The sequence below is a fragment of the Gavialis gangeticus genome, unplaced genomic scaffold (genome assembly GCF_001723915.1).
Source record: "Gavialis gangeticus isolate Ggan-Ray unplaced genomic scaffold, GavGan_comp1, whole genome shotgun sequence".
NCBI classification, from domain to species: Eukaryota; Metazoa; Chordata; order Crocodylia; family Gavialidae; genus Gavialis; species Gavialis gangeticus.
In genome coordinates this window covers 14,000,669-14,020,771 of record NW_017729030.1, presented here as the reverse complement: position 1 = coordinate 14,020,771, position 20,103 = coordinate 14,000,669, and the positions used below count along the sequence as shown (strand labels likewise).

At 40.0% G+C, this 20,103-nt stretch overlaps 1 protein-coding gene across 2 annotated transcripts in view; it reads right to left on the bottom strand.

Moving 5' to 3' along the window:
* Window positions 1–263: 263 nt before the first annotated feature.
* Window positions 264–20,103, bottom strand: part of EGF (epidermal growth factor) — a 128,285-nt gene continuing 108,445 nt past the window's right edge. For both annotated transcript variants that reach the window (XM_019521971.1, XM_019521972.1), the window contains 6 exons: window positions 18,851–18,973; window positions 15,833–15,983; window positions 12,889–13,053; window positions 8,130–8,235; window positions 3,592–3,694; window positions 264–1,375 (listed from right to left, as the gene is read on the bottom strand). In XM_019521971.1, the coding sequence (XP_019377516.1) occupies window positions 1,152–1,375; window positions 3,592–3,694; window positions 8,130–8,235; window positions 12,889–13,053; window positions 15,833–15,983; window positions 18,851–18,973 (872 nt within the window). In that variant the 3' untranslated portion in view covers window positions 264–1,151. The remainder of the gene's footprint in view (window positions 1,376–3,591; window positions 3,695–8,129; window positions 8,236–12,888; window positions 13,054–15,832; window positions 15,984–18,850; window positions 18,974–20,103) is intronic.

Here is a 20,103-nt window from a genome sequence, read left to right as displayed (position 1 = left end):
TAGGAATATTTATATTGTAAGTAATACAACAGACACTTTAGAAACAATCCCAGCAATTTTGAATTGAAATAATTTGAGATCATAATCAACTTTTTATAGAAAAGAGCTTTGTAAGTATGTTAGTTTTACTTAGCTGGTAAATAAGAAGTGAAGTGTAGCTACTTGGATGTCAATAACAAACAACTAAAAAAAAATCCTTGTATATGTTTACATGGAAATTAATCCAAATTGGATCTTAATTTTTTTTAATAATTGTATATATTGGACATGGGAACTGGTACTTTTCACATGCCAAACCCTCCATAATGAACTTCACTCTACTGTCAAGACTCCATTGGAAAATGAGAATAACTCCAGCACGTTTGCTGCTAGGATTGAGTGTACAATTTGGCCCTTTGTCTCACTCCAGAAACAAAACATTTAAAGATCTGAAGGGCTTTGAAGATTGTAGATAGGAAGATTTAATAAATGAAATAGCTTTCTCCGCTGAGGTTGCACCTTCTTTGTTGGGTGTAATTGAGGCTCATTTGAACCATATGTTCACAAACATTCTTACAGTCTTACAAATACAGAGCCTCATTCTGCTCTCACTTACATACATATATATCAGATGTAACTCCGCTGAATTTGAAGAGTTACACTGGTAGGAAGAAGCATAGGGAAGAGGACCAACAGGTCCATAGTGTCCCTCAACAGTATTCTGATAAAAAAAAAAGTTACCTTATTCTACTGTATCATATTCCTTTAGAGAAAGGCACTTCCATCCTGGTTGTCCTTGCTCTAAAGCTGTTTTCATGAGTTTTGTGCATGTAAACAGAGAACAAAATATCCCAAATTACAGCAAAAATCATCTAGAAGATATTTGTTTCTAATGAATAAGTATCAGTCTGAGTGTCCCTTCAGTTGCAAGGTATTGAAATTAGTAGTACTGACCTTTAAAGTGACATTAAAAATATAAGAGACTCTTTAGCAGTGGTACATTCACCACTGATACTTCCAAGCAGAGATGATGAAGAAAGCCTGGCAAGGTAGCTTGTTTGTTTCGTTTCATTTAATGTACAGTTTTTAAGAAAATGTTCCTTCAGTAGTCTGTAAGCTTCAATTCCCACTGAAGCCACTCTACCCCACCTTCATCTCAGACCAAGAATTCCTTAATCTGGCTGCATTAAGAGGCTGGATGATGCTGGGGTATGAAGCTCACTTTCCAACAAGGGAACGGAGCTGATGTTCCAGTGAAGCTGGTGAGGGCTCCTTTCTGCATCACCAGACTGCGGTGGCTCCCTTCCACTGGAAAGCTGTTGTGGACAGCCTTGCTCTCGTCCCTCTTCTGCTGACATCTCTGCTTCTGTGTCATATGCTGGAGGCTGCACATGTGCTGCATAAAGTAAGAAACCTATCGTGTAAAGCCATTTATAACTTTCAAATGTCTAAGCAAGAAGACATGTAGGAACCTTGAGAAAGAAGATCTGAAAACTAAAATAAAATAAAATTACTAATATTGTATATAATTGTAAACTAAACAGTGTTAAAAGAGCCTGAAAGGCCACAGAGCCATACACTCTATAATTAGGAAATTATTGAGATTTTTTTTTTAAAAGTGACTTTTCAAAGTCATATTTCTTAGCCACAATTTGAGAGAGTTTTTTCCCCACCAGAATAAGAAAAGGCACATCCCTGATTGAAAGGCCTCCTACTTGCCAAATTTCAAATCTCTGCTCCAGGCTGAAAGTATTAGATCTACTCTATGATACAATGTAAAAATTTTACTTTAACACAAGCAAATCAACATATTTTTCATAAATCTCATTCATTTTCTGAAACAGCTATGTTTTTAAAATATTCACCCTAAGCCCAAAACCTAGTATGCAAAATGACCCATAGTTAAATCTGTTATAACATTATAAGTTTCTGAAAACTGGGTACTATAATGGGAAGTGTAAGGCACCCTAACTGTAGACCATGCAACTAGATCTATCTATAATACTGAATGAGAATGCTCTGTATATATAGTCCTTCATCCAAACTTCTCAAAACACTAGAAGAAAAGTATATAAGCATCACTGCCATTTTCCAGATGTATTAACTGAATTGCACAGAAGTGCTTGGTGCCAGACACTTTTGAAAGTCCCACAAGGAGCCATCTCTAGGCACTAAAAATACCTTTGAAAATTTAGCCATATCTTTATAAAAACACTCTACACTTGTTAGTAGCAATCTGTCGGTGCCATCATGCTGTGTTGCTCTAAGAGTGTCAACTATAGTTGCTGTGAACATCAGGTTCCCTCATCACTGCTGTAGGTATGAGTAAAATATGAACAGTAAGAAGATTACTACAGTATACAAAGCTTGTTGTCTGTCTGTCACCAGTTAATATTCAACCCTAGTCAACAGTTAGGGAATCCATGGCTTGACCCCAACCCAGACCTGCAGGGGAAAGGCCCAGCCTCAATCCAGATGTAGGGGAAAGGTTGTAGCCCAGCTGTGACCAGCAGTGGGGAGTTTGGGGTTTGGGCTTTCGGCAAGGGAAGGGCGAACATATTAATAGCTACCACTCCCCCCCCTACCAAATTTCCTTCCCCATGGGGAGCTCCACGGATCAGGTGCAATGGTTCTGTTGAATGCATTTGGCTTGTGGGCTGAAGGTTGAGCACCACTATGCTAGATCAATAAGGTTCATGAAAGAGCCAAATTCAACTATTCTTGATGTAAGGGACTTTACACCTTGTCTAAGGCAGCAAGCAAGGAGATGCATCCAGATCCAACTTGAATTAGGATCTGGAACCAACTTCCAAGCAAAGTGGTGCTGGCTTCTACCCTGGGGGCCTTTAAGACAAGGCTAGACAATCACCTTACTGGGGTCGTTTGACCCCAGTACTCTTTCCTGCCATGGCAGGGGGTCGGACTTGATGACCCTACTAACTATGAAACTATGAAACTATGAATGCTGCACCTGAATCTAGTGGAGAATCAGTCAGAGAGTGTATTTATAGCTATATTTTTATATATAGCTATAAAAGGTTCAGTGTTCCTAACACTACAGAAAATGTTATTGGACCCAAAGGAGTGATATGAAACCACTGGGAGAGAGCATCAGTGACATCAAAAAAGTGGTCTTTGTTAAAATAAGAGAACAAGGTTTATGGTATGTTTGCAGGTAAAACTGATGCACTTTTTCATCCAGAAACTAAGGATTTAATGGAGTGTTTCAAAAAGGCTTCCCTCATGATTCTCCTGACAGAAATATTCACACTGCAGTAGGCATCTCACTTAAGGACCACCTCAACCTGTAAACTTTAAAATGTTTAAAATGTAAACAACTGTTTACCCCTCTCTCAAGTAGAAAGATGGTGCTTACACCTCAAACAAGACTGTGCTTGCCAGAATATTTTATATTACAACTCCAAGCTGTCCATGAAGATACAGAAATGTGAAGCTGCCTTGCTTAGGAGCCAGAAATGACCTTTTCCTCCTTGTCTAACTACTAATGTAAATGTGCTTCACTTAATTAGATTTTCATCAGGTCATACTCTGCTTCCATAGCCACTGGATTTTTTAAGAGGCTCTCAAAGACTGAAAAACAATCTCACTCACCAGGTTCTGAAATGCAGGAGGGTCCTAGCTCTGCTGTCTCACACTCAATTAACTCAACAGCTCTAGCTCCCTTGTATCCATTACAGGCCGTCACAGCAACGAGCTGCAAGAAAAAAACAACACAAATATTCCTGTAACACAGCCTGCTATTTTTCTTGATGTATAGTGAAGCATACCCTTCCACTGTGCCTGGGTAGCAAAATACTCAGCCCGCATGGTAGAGCAAAATGCCTACTTTCTTCTGGAGTGACTTCTCCCCTTTCAAGTAAGGAAATGAGCTGATGACCTAGAGGAGTGGTGCCCAACCTCCAGCCCTGGCCCACAGTTCCATATCCAGCTCACAAGACTCCCTGTGGGTCCAGAAATTTGACAGCAGGGGAGTAGCGGCAGTGTCAATTGCTGCTCCCCTGCTTCCTAATTTCTGGACTGTGGGGAGCCTTGTGGGCCAAATGACATGGCGCTGTGCACTAGATCACTGGTCTGTGGTGAGGCCAGCACATGCCTGTATCTGACATGCAAGATTTAGCCAGCATACTCCCTGCATGTTGATCCCATGCACAAGATTCTGCTTTTTCACTCAGCCTCTCAGGATTTGAAAAGACTGGACCTGAAACCCACCCAGAGGCTCTGCCCTCCTAGAAGGGCTTGAATCCATATTTTGTTAAGTATTTACACACCCAAAATGCAGACAGAAACCATCAGAGATGATCCCAGCACCTAACTCCAATTGATTTCAGAATTAAGCCCTTAGGGCACTTCGACACATGCTGGGAGGCTGCTCCAATGCACTGTAAATCCATCACATTGGAGCAGACCCAATTAATGGAGTCTTCTTCAGCGCAGAAATTAATGCACTCCAGCAGCCTCCAGGATCACGTGTATCAGCATCCCTGCACTGAAAAAGGGAGGTGGGGCACTTTGAGCATGTAGAATGAGCTTTAGTTCAAAGTGCCCCGCTGTTGCTTTTTCAGCACAGGAACACTGACACACATGATGCTCAGGCACTTTTAATTAATGCAGCTTGCTTATTGAAGCACCCCCCTGCCTCCTGGAGCTCATCTATAAATGTTCGTAGGCTTTTTAAAAATACTATTAGGTGCCCATCTACATCTTTAGCTACCTAGATATCTTTATAAACCTGACTGTAACACCTCTCTTCTCTCTAGAAAGCTATACTTCAGATGCTCACTATCACAGAGACAGCTCTCCAAAGCAAACAAGCTGCAGCTCAGAACGGGGTGGAAATCTTTCAGAGTAGGCCGGGAAAGAAGCAATTTTCAGAACATACCCTGTGGGAATAAAAGCTCTAAAGGGAAGGCAGCCTCAAGGGAGCCAAGTAACCTTAATAGGGTGGTGAGACTCAGAGAGTGTAAAAGAAAGAGGGGTAGTGAACTGAAGAGGGAAAATTACAAAAATATAGAAGAAAGGGGAAATTGATAGGGGTAGAAAAGATGATCAGAGGTGAGCCTGGGAGAAGGGTACACAAGGGTGCTGAGAGATGAGCTGATAATTTTATCATGTTGAGTGGCAAATTGATGAGTTAATGAAAAGACCATGCAAGTGTATCAGGAGATATATATATATATAGAGAGAGAGAGAGAGAGAGAGAGAGAGGGAGGGGGAGGGAGAGAGAGAGAGAGAAAATAGTGCATGGTCTACTTGCATGGACTCATTTGCCTAAAAGACTAGCCAACTATAACAGACATGATGAGCTCTGAAGGTGATGCAACAACAGCCTTGCAAAATGTCTGCAATTGTGTAAAGTGAAACAAAAATTGCTGGATGACAGGCCTCAGGACAGCTTCAATACCCAGGACAGGCTTATCCAGACATTTGCCAAACCACTCCCAAGCCTGGAACCAGTGGTATAACAGTGGCAAGCAGATCACGAACCCTAGGATGCCACCTAAAGGGAAGCACTGGAATGAAGATAGGGTGGTTCCTCACCCTCTTGTTCTCCCCTTCTTCCCATGTATCTTCTACCTTCCCTGAAGCAGCACCAGCTTGTGTAAGAAAAATACATAACTCACAGGTGACAAAACACTAAGAAAACATTATTGGGGTAGCTTTGGTCCCTGATTATATGGCAAATGATTTGAGGTGGTGGGAAAACACTAAACACTTTGCACACCTGCAAACTCATCAGGTTTATGTGAGCTGTAAGACATGACCAAATAGTGATAGAAGGATGGAAGCCAACTTGCAGTTAGCCTTGAAATAAGAGTGTAGATCCCATCCCCTAAACTTCACTTTGGGTGCAGGAACACCAAACAGTCCTACTGAATTAAAAGGGTGCAGAAGGATTTACCACTTATTAAGATGAACCATTATAGCTGTTTCATGTTTCTGTTCTATCCTGCCATAAGTGAAAGCTCAATAACTGTAATTTAGTGATCATTTCATTCATAGGTAAACTGCCCTGGTTTAACTTCTACTTATTGTGGGATGGAATGGACATACAAAATAGTTACCTTCAATTAGCTACCATGGTTTAAATCCTTCCCTCTCCCCACTTTTACCTTGGTCTAAATGTTTCATCTGTTCATCCCTTAGTTAGCTACACAAACTGATTTTCATATAAGCACAGATAAAGGAGTAGCCTCTAAGTCAATGGTTCTCAGCCTTTTGAGGCTCAGGGCACCCCTGGATAGATCTGAGGTACCCTTGGATGGGCTTGAGGTACCCCTCAGAAAATGCCAGCTCCCAGTTTTCTTTTTTTTTTTACTACAGAAAAATAATAGAGTTGATTTTCTGTAGCAAAAAACTCAGAAAGGCCACTAGTAGGGATCCCTATTTGAAATCTCTGGGTTCTTGTGAGTTGTGTTTGCAAACCTAACAGTGCTAGCATTGTGAAGCACCCTGCTGCACCCTTGAAAGGTTTTCAAGCACCTCAGTGTGATGGCACCATAGTTGAGAATCACTGCTCTAAGTGAACCGTGGAAATGGATTACTGCCCACTCCTTTTCTGGGCAATAATGCCATTCCAGTCCCAAGTGCTTGTGAAGACCCCATGGTATTTAATTCTCTTCACTACATCTCCACTGAAAAAACTTCATGCATGATCCGAAGTAATCAATTACTTGTAAAGTAATCAACAAAATATCAGTGATTGCTTATCTGAGCCAGCAACAAGTCATTTGCAGTGAGTTACTTATATTAATATATATTTTACAGTGCCCTAAGATAAAAATGCAGGTGGTGCCATTCTTCCCTAGAATGTATATAACAGCTGAGTTGGTCAGATTCAATTTTGTCTCAGTCCGCTGTTTAGCTGCTTCATTACACCCATACTCAATAAAAATGTCATTAGCTGTTGGTATTAATTGCAGTGACAACTGCTAGTGAGGGCAATGTTGATCAGCTGTAGGCCTCCTATTGCACAGACTCAAGCCACCACGCTGTTCTCAGTTCCAACAAATGTTTCTGATTTCCCAAGCACTAGATACTTTGCAAACTTTATTTTTCTTCTCCCCCATGAACAAATGCTGGCATGGCTAAGATCCATCATACTTGTTATCTGATACCTGCCGGAACAAAGTGCTGACTGGCTTGGCAGCTGAAATGTTGGTAATAAAAGGTCCACAGGAGCAGGAGTTCTCATCAACTAAGGAACTATTTCATACCACAACTCTAGGCAAGTCTATTTAATACTCTTTGCATATATTTGATTGCATGTTTCTATGACCACCCAGTTAAAAATACAGCCAGACCTTTGAGCCAGTCCATTTGTAAAATATCATTCTGGCATTGATTAAAAATATTCTGAGCCACAGTTCAGGATATACGCATTACATGCTCTTTAAAATGCTTCATCCCTTCACAGATATATCAGTCTATGAAGACACTGAAATCTCTCTGGACTTACAGATTTGAGGCAATAGTTTAAAACAAACATTATAAACAGGCTAATCAGACCTATAAAATGGTGTTTTTACGGGGCCAAAGTTTTTCTCAGACGTGAATTCAACCCCAGAGATGTCAACAGAGATGGACCACAGGGAGAATTTGTATCCTGCGTTAGGACAAAAGGATTAGAAGCATGTATTATATTTTCTCTCCCTCTCCACCAAAGTCACCATATAATATATTGATTATTATTCTTTCTGAGGCTGCTTCTGATACAAAGGCATTTAGTGGCATCAAACGCCAAAATAAAATTCAACATCTCACATAGCATGCAGAATGCTTGGCTTCCAAGAAACCCTGTAAAGGGAGGGCATAGTTTCCTGTGAAAATATCTCAGTGATATGCCATGTCATCCCATTGCCATTTCCTTAATTTAGAACACAGTGCCCCAACTGTTGTGTTCAAAGCTAACAATAACACTGGCTAATGGTTGCAATACATTCAGGCAGCTGTGAACTTAGAGGGATAACAATGAGGTAAGATGAACTAGGGTTCACAGCAAAGCACTTGATGACTCTAGCAGTCATTTAATATATTTAAGATGTGAATTATTTGATGGATAATCTCAAGTGGATCCCTAATGTCCTTTGATCCTTCTTACTTCCCTCTCCAGTCCATATTAAAGTAGTTACCCGAGGCTTGTTGCTGGTAGGTGTCACGTTCTCACTGTCAGCACTGCTGCTGCTGGCATCTCTTATCGCTTCTGCATAGAGATTCTTCTTATAGAAGTTCTGACTTCTGCAAGAGAAGAAAAGCTCAGACAAATTAACTGCTGTTGGAAAAAACAGATGTAGCTTTGCTTTTATGCTTTACTCGGTTGGTGAATGGTAATATTTTGCAAATGTTTGCCAACGAAGGGATATATTTTGCAAATGTTTGCCGATGAAGGGATATATTTTGTTTTCTGTCAAACAGATCAATTTATACATTATTGCTAATTTCAAATTCATGGTTAAATAAAAATGGAGTTTATAACAGTAGAATGTACTGACAACAGGGAGTACAGAGGTAAATGTTTTGTACCAATGCAGCATGGATAGTATGCTGTTTCTGGGTCTCACCAACAACCTGGAAGATGGGACGGAGTGCACTCTCAGCCAGTTTGCAGATGGCACCTAGCTCAGGGGTCTAGATACTCTGGAGGGTAGCGCTAGGATCCAGAGCGACCTCAACAAATTGGAGGACTGGGCCAAAATAAATCTCATGAGGTTCAATAAGGAAAATTGCAAAGTCCTGCACTTGGGATGAAACAATCTCATGCACTGGAACAGCCTGGGGACTGACTGGCTGAGCACCAGGTCTGCAAAAAAGGACCTGGGGGTTACAGTGGACAATAAGCTGAATATGAGCCAACAGTGTGTCCTTGTTGGGAAGAAGGCTAATGGCATACTGGGCTGTATTAATAGGAACACTGCCAACAGACTGAGGTAAGTAATTATTTCCCTCTATTTGGCACTGATGAAGCCACGTCTGAAAAGCTATGTCCACTTTTGGGTATCTGCTACAGAAAGGATGTAGACAAATTGGAGAGAGTCCAGCAGAGAACAATGAAAAAGGTTAGGGGGCTGGGGCACATGACTTGTGAGGAGAGGCTGAGGGAACTGGGCTTATTTAGCCTGGAGAAGAGACGGCTGAGGGGGGATTTGATAGCAGCCTTCAACTACCTGAAGGAGGCTTTCAAAGAGGATAGAGCTAGATTGTTCTCAGTGGTGGCAGATGACAGAACAAGGAGAAATTGTCTCAAGTTGCAGAAGGGAAGTTTAAGTTATATATTAGGAAAGCCTCTCTCACTGGGAGGGTAGTAAAACACTGGAACTGGTTACCCAGAGAGGTTGTGGAACCTTGGAGGTTTTTAAGATCTGGCTGGACAAAGCCTTGGCTTGGATGATCTAGTTGGGGATGGTCCTGCTCTGAGCAGGAGGCTGGGCTGCATCACCTCCTATGGTCCCTTCCAACCCTAATTTTCTATGATTCTATGCTTACAAAAGAAATAGAAAACTCTGATAAGGAAATGGAAAGGAACAGTTAAGATAGAAAAATTTGGTTGCTTACAATTTTGGCATTTTTTCCCATCATTAAGATATTTAGAGCTACCCATATGCAAATTGTATAACTGTGTCTTGTCACAGAAATTGTGCTTGTATCTCAGAAAAGCAAATCCAGATGTTATCCTGCACACTCATTTGAGTGTTTGCAGTTCTGGAAATCCATCTCTGCAATTACTGATGTGTGGTAATTCATACAAAACTATGACTAACCTCTGAAAATACTATAAGGAAAATATAAATAATACAAAGTCCTCAAAATTCTAAAAACTAAAATTGGTGCAAGCCTACCATGGATAATTATATAAGAGAAGAACTGTTTAGTTCAAAAAAAGAGCCAACAATACCATTAAGAGGCAAAACTAGGATACAAGTAAACAGATCTAAGTAGTCAGTTTCAAAGTTCAGACATGCAGTTGTTTTAGCAGTTGGAAGCTAATTCTACAGTACAAGGCTGCAGATTAACATGGAGACAAGTCAGAAAACCATCCATAAGGGAGGGCCTGGGACTGTAGGCAATATATATATATGTGATAGACCACACCTACATCATCAATCATGTAAACTAATTTAATCATCATTTCTTTAAAATGTAATTCAGGATGTTTTCCAATTAGCTCTAGTAGAAACCGAGGCTGATTCTAACTGCCTTTGGTTAACTCTCCTGATGATGAAATTTAATAGTTGATCTAAATCAAGGAAAATGAAAATTTCCCTCTTCATTTTTATCCTGAGCTTATATATGAATTAGAAAAATGAACCATTCCAATAATTGTCATATTTTGCTACATTTATATAAGTTAAATATGAAGCAAGAACTGGCTCCTGATGGAGATGAGAAAAACCCATCTCCACCATTGATAAGTACCTCCTGATCATAACTGCTGATCAGCCTAGAGATAAAAAGGGAAGTTAAGTAGATGTGTCTTGCACCTAATGCTAAATGCCATCAAACCAGGTCTCTGTCATATCACCAAAGGAAGTTAATTAAAAAACTAAGGCCACTCCCCACTAGTGTTTGCTGAAGGCACCCAGGAGCTCAATCCTGGAAAGCTGTTGCATGCCCCAAGAAAGGATAGACATGCAAAAGTGTGAACTACTAAATTCTCTAGTCACGTCAACACTTTATATCCACAGAATAATGCCACATAATGTCTACATAATAACAGAGACCTCTGTGTGTAACTTTGAGAAGAAGCAGGAAGAGCCAGGTGAGTGAGAACAGGCTATGAGCCACAGACTTCTCAGTCCTAATTCTAGCTCTGCCAATGACTTGCTCTAGGACCTTAGCCAAGTCCCCTTTCTTGTGTGTGCTTTAGTTTTTCCCCCTTTGGAAAAGAGGGATATTATTTTCCAGCTTCACTAGGGGGACAGGAGGCTTATCCACCTCCTATCATCTTAGAAATGTAAAGAGCTATGGAGTATCATTGATAATAATTCTATTCTACCTGACTAGATCCACTGAACATATTGATGCCATATATCAGTTGTTGTAGTTTCTAGATCATACATTTTTGGAATGAGCCAATATGGATATTCTAATTTAGGTTCTGGCAAGAATCCTATTAAACAAGAGATAAGTTTGCATCTGGGGAGGAGGGTCAGGGTGTCACCAATTTAGTCAATATGTCTCAAAATATACTAGGCAATGAGCAAAAGTGAAATTGTAATTCCAATCCAAATATTGGTTTCCAGGCTCCAGTTAAATAGGGATTTCAGATCAGCAGTTTCATTTTGATCTAGTTAGGCTAGTAATAGTTGTAGTACAAATTCAGTCAAGCATGTAATTGAAAACTTGCTCTTGAGGTAAACAGTTATATTGATCAAAACCATTTGCTAAAGAAGAAAAGTAAATCAGGGCAAAATGACAAAAGGGATTTTAAGGAGATGAAGCTCTGCGAAAAAGAAAAAAAAAAGAAGAGGAAGAAAATGATAGTGTGTGAATGGGCATTCTTATACCTTAAAGCCAGCTGTATATTTGGCTTTAGTTTCAATACACGATACATAAAGAATCTAAGAAACCTGAGAGTCGTATATTTATTCCATATACATCATTCAGCTGATTTGGCTTTTGAATCCCAAGTCAGGAGAACAGACCAACCTGCAATTAGCTTTAAATCCAGAGCTCTAAAATCAGTCAATAGAACATGAGAAATGTGCCAGCACTTCCAGCTCTGTGGCCTAATATGCTATGAACTGTTAAATAAGAATAAAGAATATTATAGTAACTTCCATGGCTATTTGAGCCTAATGGATACTGATCTTTAAAAAATGAGTAGGAAGGTACATTTCCTTTCTTCTAGTATATGCAGCAGGAAGTTGTCTTGATTTAGCTGCTGGATATTTTTCTTCAAATACTAACACATGGCACAGTTAAACCGTAGCCTCAGAGAAGAGTTGGCAGAGGAGGTCCCTGAATTTCAGGGATTTACATGAGGATTCCTTTACCCAGAGGCCTAATACCATGAGGTGATGAGCAGAGGCATAACCAGGCAATTCTGCACCCTGGGCAGTAGTGGTGCATGAGATAGCAGCCAGTCAACACCTCCAGCAACTCCTATTTTTGCACCGCCAACTTAGTTATGCATTTGGTGCTGAAGACAGTCAGCTCCTAATAATATCAGGGAAACTTGAGTGTGATCAGTATGCTACAACATTGGGTCCTCCTATCATACACAGGAAGAGCATATTTATAAATAACAGATAAATCATAAGGAATCTTTCCACCAAGAGAAAGCTCACTCCTGTCCATTCCTTAGTGTCATGGAAAATCCATGGAAGAATTTTGCCACAGGCACACGCTACACTTGTGTTACTGATATTGCTGCTTTTAATATCTGTAACATTGCTGCAGCTATCACTGAACAGCCTTGGTGGCAAAAGAAGAATGCATCTTTTTTTCCATTGCTAAAAAGTTCCTCCAGCATAACTCCTCAGACACAACAAAAAGCTAAAGGATTGCTGTCAGAGAAGAAGTAAAGCCCTCCCAGTTGCTTTACAGGACTGGAGTACTTAAGAAGAACACTAGAAAATATATGCATTAAAGACATGACTCCTGAACTCTCTTATCAATACAAATTATGGATCCTCTTCAAACCTAACAAGTTCTAGTCTTCACCTCCCTAGACATGTGCAGCTCTCATTAACACCAGTGTGAGTACCACAAACAACAGAGATGCCTAATATTTGTGAGTAATTCATAGACTAAATTATTTAAAAGAAAAAATAGCTAGGGTGCTACACCAATTTATGCTTGGTGATGACCTGGCCAATATACTTTACCGTTAGTAATATGCAAAAGCTGGTAGCAGTTTCTTGGTACGTAAGTTTGGGATGGGAGTTTTACCTGTAACAGTAGGCACAAAGCGATCCCAGGAAGAGCAGCAGGAGCAGCACAACTATGCAAACTGTAACTGTGATGTTCCTCATCTTCATTTGCTCCACATGTTGCTTCTCCCACCACTCCAAGTCACTGAACTGACAGCGTTCTCCCACATAACCTGCCACACAGCTGTCAAAGGCAAATGAGATTACTGACTAATAACAGAAAAGGAAAATGTCATTGTTTTAGTCACCTTTGGTATTGATTCATCAATCCTGAGGGAAATTCCTGTAGAATATAACAGGCACAACACAAAAAAGGTTCTACAGAAACTGCTGTAAACCCCCCTATAGAATTGAATAATGAAGGGGATCTTTTTACAATAGAATGTCCCCCGTGGCTTTCCAATTAGCATCTACGAAACAGGGAGTTCAACTTAAAGTTTTGCAAACTAGACAAGGCAATAAGAACGTGTTGAATAATTTAATTAAAGAACACTGACAACCAGATTCATTTTGAAACTTAATTGTTGGTTAAAGACAGTGGAGGAAGAAGAAAAGAGGCATTGCAGAAGCTCTGATAGAAATAACTTTGGGCCCTTCCTTAGTTTTAAGCAACAATTTTTGGTTTGCTCTTTAAGGCACTCCTTCAGTGTTGTGAAAACAGACACAAAAATACATTACTAGCGTCTGAACAAAAATTATAGAAACAGACAAATAAAAGGGAATCTCACCAGTCTGGTTTCATTGTCCAAACTGCGTGATATGCAAAAAAAAAAAGGAAGAAAGCAATACAAACAGTGAAAGGTAAATTGCATTCTTAGAATTATCTCAACGTTAATGATGTAGCATTGAATCCTACTTTGCAAACTTAAATGACTAGCGTTACTAGAGTCATACAAGTGAAGTGAAGAGGATTTGGCCTGTAGCACCTGATCTGAAATTGTCCTAAAACATGTACTAAATCCACACACTTTGTTTCTGTCAAAAAATATGACAAGCTTATGCTCAAATATAGAAAAATACCAAAACGTTTGCAATGTAGAATCACAATATATTCTGTATAAGCCAAACAGATCACTTTGAACCATGAGCACTTTTATCAAATTAAAATGTTTGGTATGTTACTGCTAAATAACACATTTCTCCACAACTGTTTTTATATTATTTCATACTACCATTGTCCTATGTGAATGAATACTGCCATCTAGTGTGCAAAAAAATAATCTTTAAAAATAAACTCTTCCAGATTATATATGGAGGGAGGTAATATTACTCTGAAGTCAGGCAAAAGGCAAGGCAGAGGGATGCCTTATAAACTAATAGTTGAGCACAGTGGAACTTGAATTCATTAAATGCATCCCATTTTGTTTTTCAGTTTTGAAGAACATGTACATTGCAGGCATTTCACTGTATGGTGAACTCTGGATAAAATACAAACTGACCCAATAAAAAGTGAAATTTCTTCAATAAATCTAATAGAAATCCCTAGAAGGAGAAAATATAGCTCTGAAGGATTTTTCACTTCTGTAACAAAATGAAAGCAAATATCAGTTATGAACATAAATATCTAATATTATTGCATCTTCCTTTATAGATCCATGCAGCATGAGCTGTCTGTTCAAAAAGGGCCACAGTACAAAACATTCACTTCATAGGATACAATTCAGGGTACTAAAAAAAATATCTTTCCCTTTTCTTATTTTAACCTTGTAGTACCCAAAAGTGGTTCAGAGGGGTACAGCCTGCCCCTCTCTGCTAACACAGAGAATGTCTGTCAGATGAGCAAAAGGATGGTTTCAGATTAAAAGGGTCATCCAGGAAAAGCCTGGTCCAGAGCCCAAATCCATGAAGTTCCCTGCATGACCACTCAGAGGGGTGTCTGGAGAGCAACAAAGGGAGTTGTCAAAGGAGGAATAATAAGAGAAAAAAAGATCCTTCTGTACATAGACCTTCTGACACTTCACTCCGAGGGTTGTGCTAGGGCTGTAGAAGATACTTCTGACATTATGAGAGGTTCTTCCACTACTGCATAGCCACTTACCCATCTCCCTGCCCCACACAGACACACACACATCTCCTCACTGATCATCTGAAACTCTTGAGGAAGACACAGGTACTATATTTGTCCCGCAATTGTCTATGCTTAGTTTTTAAGTAACCTATAACGAGGCTTCAAGAATGCAATTCTAATTTCTCTTGTATGGTCCAATATATAGTGCATACTAATCTACGTGGTTTTGGAGAAATGTTTAAATCTAGTCATATGGCTGCCTAGTTACATCATTTAGGTTTCCTTTGGAATCTTATCTTGTAACTAAGCTGGGTACTTTCAAGCAGATTCCCCTACAAGAGACAAGACTTGTTAGGTCTCTAACGACTGATTCCCCACTCCTTGGCCTCAGTCAGACAGGGTCTAGACATAGGTATTCACTTGTATCACACAGTATCATGGAGGACTAGCAGTCGTAAACATAAGAAGCAAGCAAAACAGCTAAGGGAGAGATGGGTCACAGCAGGTGTATGGGTGGCAATTGCAGCTAAATAATTATTACTAATAAATACATAAAAACATATGTGCAGAAGGAGAAATGAGGAATAACTATTTATGTAGCCATTACTCCACAAAGCCCTGATTATCACTGTGTTTGGCCACTTACCTTACATAGATTCTGAAACAAATACATACAAAAGAATCAAGTACTCATGCAAGAAATTAAATGCTACTTTTGACTCGAATGTTCATAACTATAATGACCACCAGCGAACTGAATAAAGGTCAGGCTCAGACAACAGTTGCAATGATCAGTAATGCACAGAACATATAGTAAAATATTTTATTGCTTGTTAAGAGGGGGAAACAGAATTGGGGTTAGAAGAGACTTCAAACGTCATGTCGCCCAACTCCCAAGTGCACGTGGCGATATCTGCTATTCATTCGTACAGATGAAACAAAGGTCTGTACTTACTTGCATGCATAGTCTTGTAGATCTGAAACATAAATACAAATTCCCCCATGGAGACAGTAGGAGTCGTGTGACGATGGGCAGCCTATGAATTCATCCTGCGCAGTGGGAGTGGCAATACCCCTGGTACTAGGAGTAGAAGGCACTGGTGATTCTGAAATACAGGATTTACATGCATGCATATCTTGGGGATTGGTTAGACTGACAAAATGGCTTGCTACAAGACCTCAGGAAACAAGTAAGACACTCATCTCAATTAACAGATTGTGATTTGAACATAACACATGATAAAGACAGAACTGTAGTTTACAGTGCTGTTTTGTTACCTTAACATAGCCCTGTCAAACACCAGTCAGCAAGATTTAGGAGGTAAGGGCCATTGGATGAGATACCACGCTTTATACATGCTATTTGGTCTGCTTTGATCCCTCTCAAATAACAGAGTATATTGATGTGTACATGACTATGGACAGAAGTTACACATAAACCAGTATAAGTGACTGGAAACCAGTTCAAATCTCTAACACAACAGAAGTTCAGAGCACATAAACTACTTTCAAAATGGCTGTAACTAATTTAAGATAAACCTGGATGGAAGTAGGCTCAAACATATCTGATTTAGGTTAAATCAGTTTATTGAAATTCTGACCCAGATCCCTTCTCCATTCAAATTAACGCACAGAATCCCAGGATGCTTTGCACCTTCCCTGCAACTCTCCCCCTTGCAGGGTGGGCAGGCTAGCCTTAGCCAGAGCTGTCTGCTCCAGCCAAGGAGGGAAGTGTGCTCTAGTGTCCTTCAGCTTCTGGCCTGGACCACTGCAGGCATGTGGCTGCATTTCCGAAATCAAAAGTGAATGTTCACTTGCTTATTGATTCAATCTATGCAGCTTAAACTAACCTGTGAAGATTGAATTGATTTAGCCTCAGACTTTTTGACTGTCTGTACTTAGCCCATGTGTATAAATAACAGATTCACTTGGGTGGATGGTTGTACTTCCACATACATGTGGAAGACATACTAGCTGCATCTGTGTCAATACACCTTGGATCTCTGGTTACCTAAAGATTCAGAGGTCCCTTGAACTTCCAGAAAATTAAGTCAGGCAACTGGGGAAATTAAATCTCCATACAGTCATATTCCACCAGAAACAGTCTCAGAGGGACCTACAGTTACTATAATGAACTTCCATCATGAATGATATCTTGAAGTTAGACAAACTCCATAGGGCTGGCTGTGTGTTTCACACCTAAGGGACTCATCCTACCAATTTTCACAGGAAAGCTGCATTTCTTTCTCAAGTGAATCTATACTGGAGTCAAAGTATCACTGGAGCTTGCATACCTGAGCTTTTTTAAAGATACATAGCAACAATAATAGTATAGTTGTGGCAAGGCAGAGCTCTATGTGGTTCAACCACTTAAGTGTCTGCTTGCAGGGTTACTTTAGCAGTCCACATTAAGTTTTCTGTTACACTTGTACCAGTATAGGCTGACCAGTTTAAAGCCAGCTCAGATAAATCTACATAAGCTATACCTACACTGCCAGGAGTACAATTCTGGGTTCATTTACTATGTGAAGATTATTTTTCTATGGAAAGTGTTGTAGTAGGGTTATAATAAATTTAGGCATTGCCCAGACAGCTGCATAGTTTGTCAAGCACTTGTGAACATAGCGCATCTTGTAAAACACAGATCTGTACCCATGCTGCCAGAGAACTGGTTTTAATTTATTTTTGTGTCTTTTCTCCTCACCTACATTAATTTCATAACATATACACATGGAGATCGCACTTGTATTTTAATGTAGGTGTAAGGATATGATTGGGTAGCATTATATACCTCTACTTCAGCACAGGTTCTTGATAGCATCTACGACTTACTATAGGGTTTTTGCACTGTGATCTGTAGTAGCAGTGATGATTTTTTTTTTAAATTGAAAGTAGTCATGACATAGAACATACATGGAAAGAAACAACTTATTTCTACATTTGGGCTCCATGTGTGATTAAAAAGGGTGACAATAATATTCGCAGTAAATAAGCATGTAAAATAGCAGGTTAGAACATACCAACATATTAGAGCAAGTTGACAATTTGAAGTCTTTAAAACACCATTCCTAAATCAGATGTTATTTCAAGTCAAAGTTTCTCAGTTACAGCTCAAAGATTAAATCCCTGAAGGAGGGGATGAGATCCTGCACTGTATCCTACATTGAAACTTTCATTGAGGTCACTGTAGGCATAGACTTTTGATAGTTTTACACAATTTTTTCTGGCATACCAGCAAAACGGCTGTAGAGTGCCAACACAAAAACAATGAATGATTTAGTTGCATATTTTTCAAAACAGCTCAGCTCTCATTTACCCAGCTATATAAGGGTCACATATTAGGAAGTGTTCAGCTTTTATCGGCTCCCTTTGTGAAATGTATGGCCAGATTCTCTGAACAATTTAGCAGCCAAGACACAGAGCTCTTCTGCAAATCTGGCCATTTATATTGGTAAATTAGTGGGAACAGAGCTCACACGAAAATCTGGCCAAGAAACTCTGCTTGTTCTGGGGGGCAGGGATGGTAGCTGAAATTATATGCCAGACTTTTGCTGGCCTTCTGCAGAAGGTCAGAAACCATGGATAGCCTGAAAAGTGACTTAGCACAGTGAATCTGAGCTGACCTCAGAAAAGGAGCATAGTGTTACCCCTAAAAAGACTACAGACAGCATTAGTTACACATTATTAAAATTAGAGAATGGAAATAAGATCTGATCATCAGTGCCGATAGCTTCAAACAAAAGGAATCAAATCCCAGGCTTTGTGAAACCTGGTCTCCTCAGCCCATCTCTACAGAGGAATGTTCAGTTTGCAAAACAGCAGCATCCAGAACCAATCCAATTAGATTCACTTGCTGCCTGGTGTATTATTATTCAGCAACTTTTGAATTTCCCAGTGCAACTAATCTGTCTCAGCACTCGATCTTCCTTCATCAAGAACCACATTATTTAGCTCATTTACTAGCTTTACTCACCAGTACAGTCAGCCCCAGTTCCAAACAAACCATTGGTGCAAATGCAGGTGTAGTTTCCTTCAGTGTTTATGCAGATAGTATTTTCCCCACATGTGTGGATCCCCAGCTTGCATTCATCAATATCTGTTACCCAAACAGGTTTCAATTATAAGAATGAATGCCTCAAAATATCAGTCTAATAGTGGCCTCAGCTTTACAGCTTCCTACCACCAGGAAAAATGCTCCAGTTTTCCTCCATAAACTACCTTCAGCAGTGAGTGGAATGAAATAGCTGGAAGTGTGAGGTGGCCAGGTAATCGCACCTTTGCCTGCACCTCGAGGGAGGAGGGATTCTCTTCCACAACGGGAAGAAAGAAGCAGCATCTCCCATAAAGGTAATGGACCGAGACAAGAAGAGAGGCAGGAGACGACTTTAAAACGCAGTCTATACAAGAATGTTTTCTCTTAATATTTCCCATCACTGCTATGCCTATTCCAGCTTCACTAGTGATAGTTAGTAACAACTGGAGTACTAGGGTAGAGAAGCCATTGGTGTTGTAATCCTGTGTTGTCCCAACCTTGTCTAATCTGGTTAGACAGGATGCTTTTACATGTGCTCTGGGAGGGATGGGGGGGGGGCTGTAATTAAAGTGCCTGGAGCATCTCATGTATCAGCATCCCTGTGCTTCAAAATGGCAGTGGAGGCGCTTTATCTAAAGCTCTTCAAACGCGCTTTCGTTAAAGCGCCCCACCACCATTTTGAACCATAGGGACGCTGATACATGAGATGTGGAGGCTGGCTGGAGTTCAGTAATTACCATGCTCCCGCAGGCTCGATTAATTGAGTAATCACAGTGCATTGGCACAGCCTCGGCGCTCCTGTACAGGCACCCAAAGTGTTTAACAACCTGGCAGCTAGTGCACCAAGAAATGCTTAAATCCATACAGAATGTTACACAGTCTAAGGACCTGTTCAGTTCACATGCACTTTGACTTAACACCTGAATGTTGAGGTGAATCTATCACTACTTTATGCTGTCAGTAAAATGCATATGTCAAGTTTAATATAGGGCCATGAACCTAATCTCACAGTCCTAACTCATGTTAAATTCTTATTGAAATCTTCTCAGGTTTTGCCTGAGTTAAGTCTACTAGACCAAAGTTAAAGTATCACGGGGAACTCAAAGTAATTCTTTAAAAACCAAATTACAGGAAAATATCCTCAGTAATGTGAATGCAACAAAACATTTCTGGTGACTTCTGCAGTGTCCCTT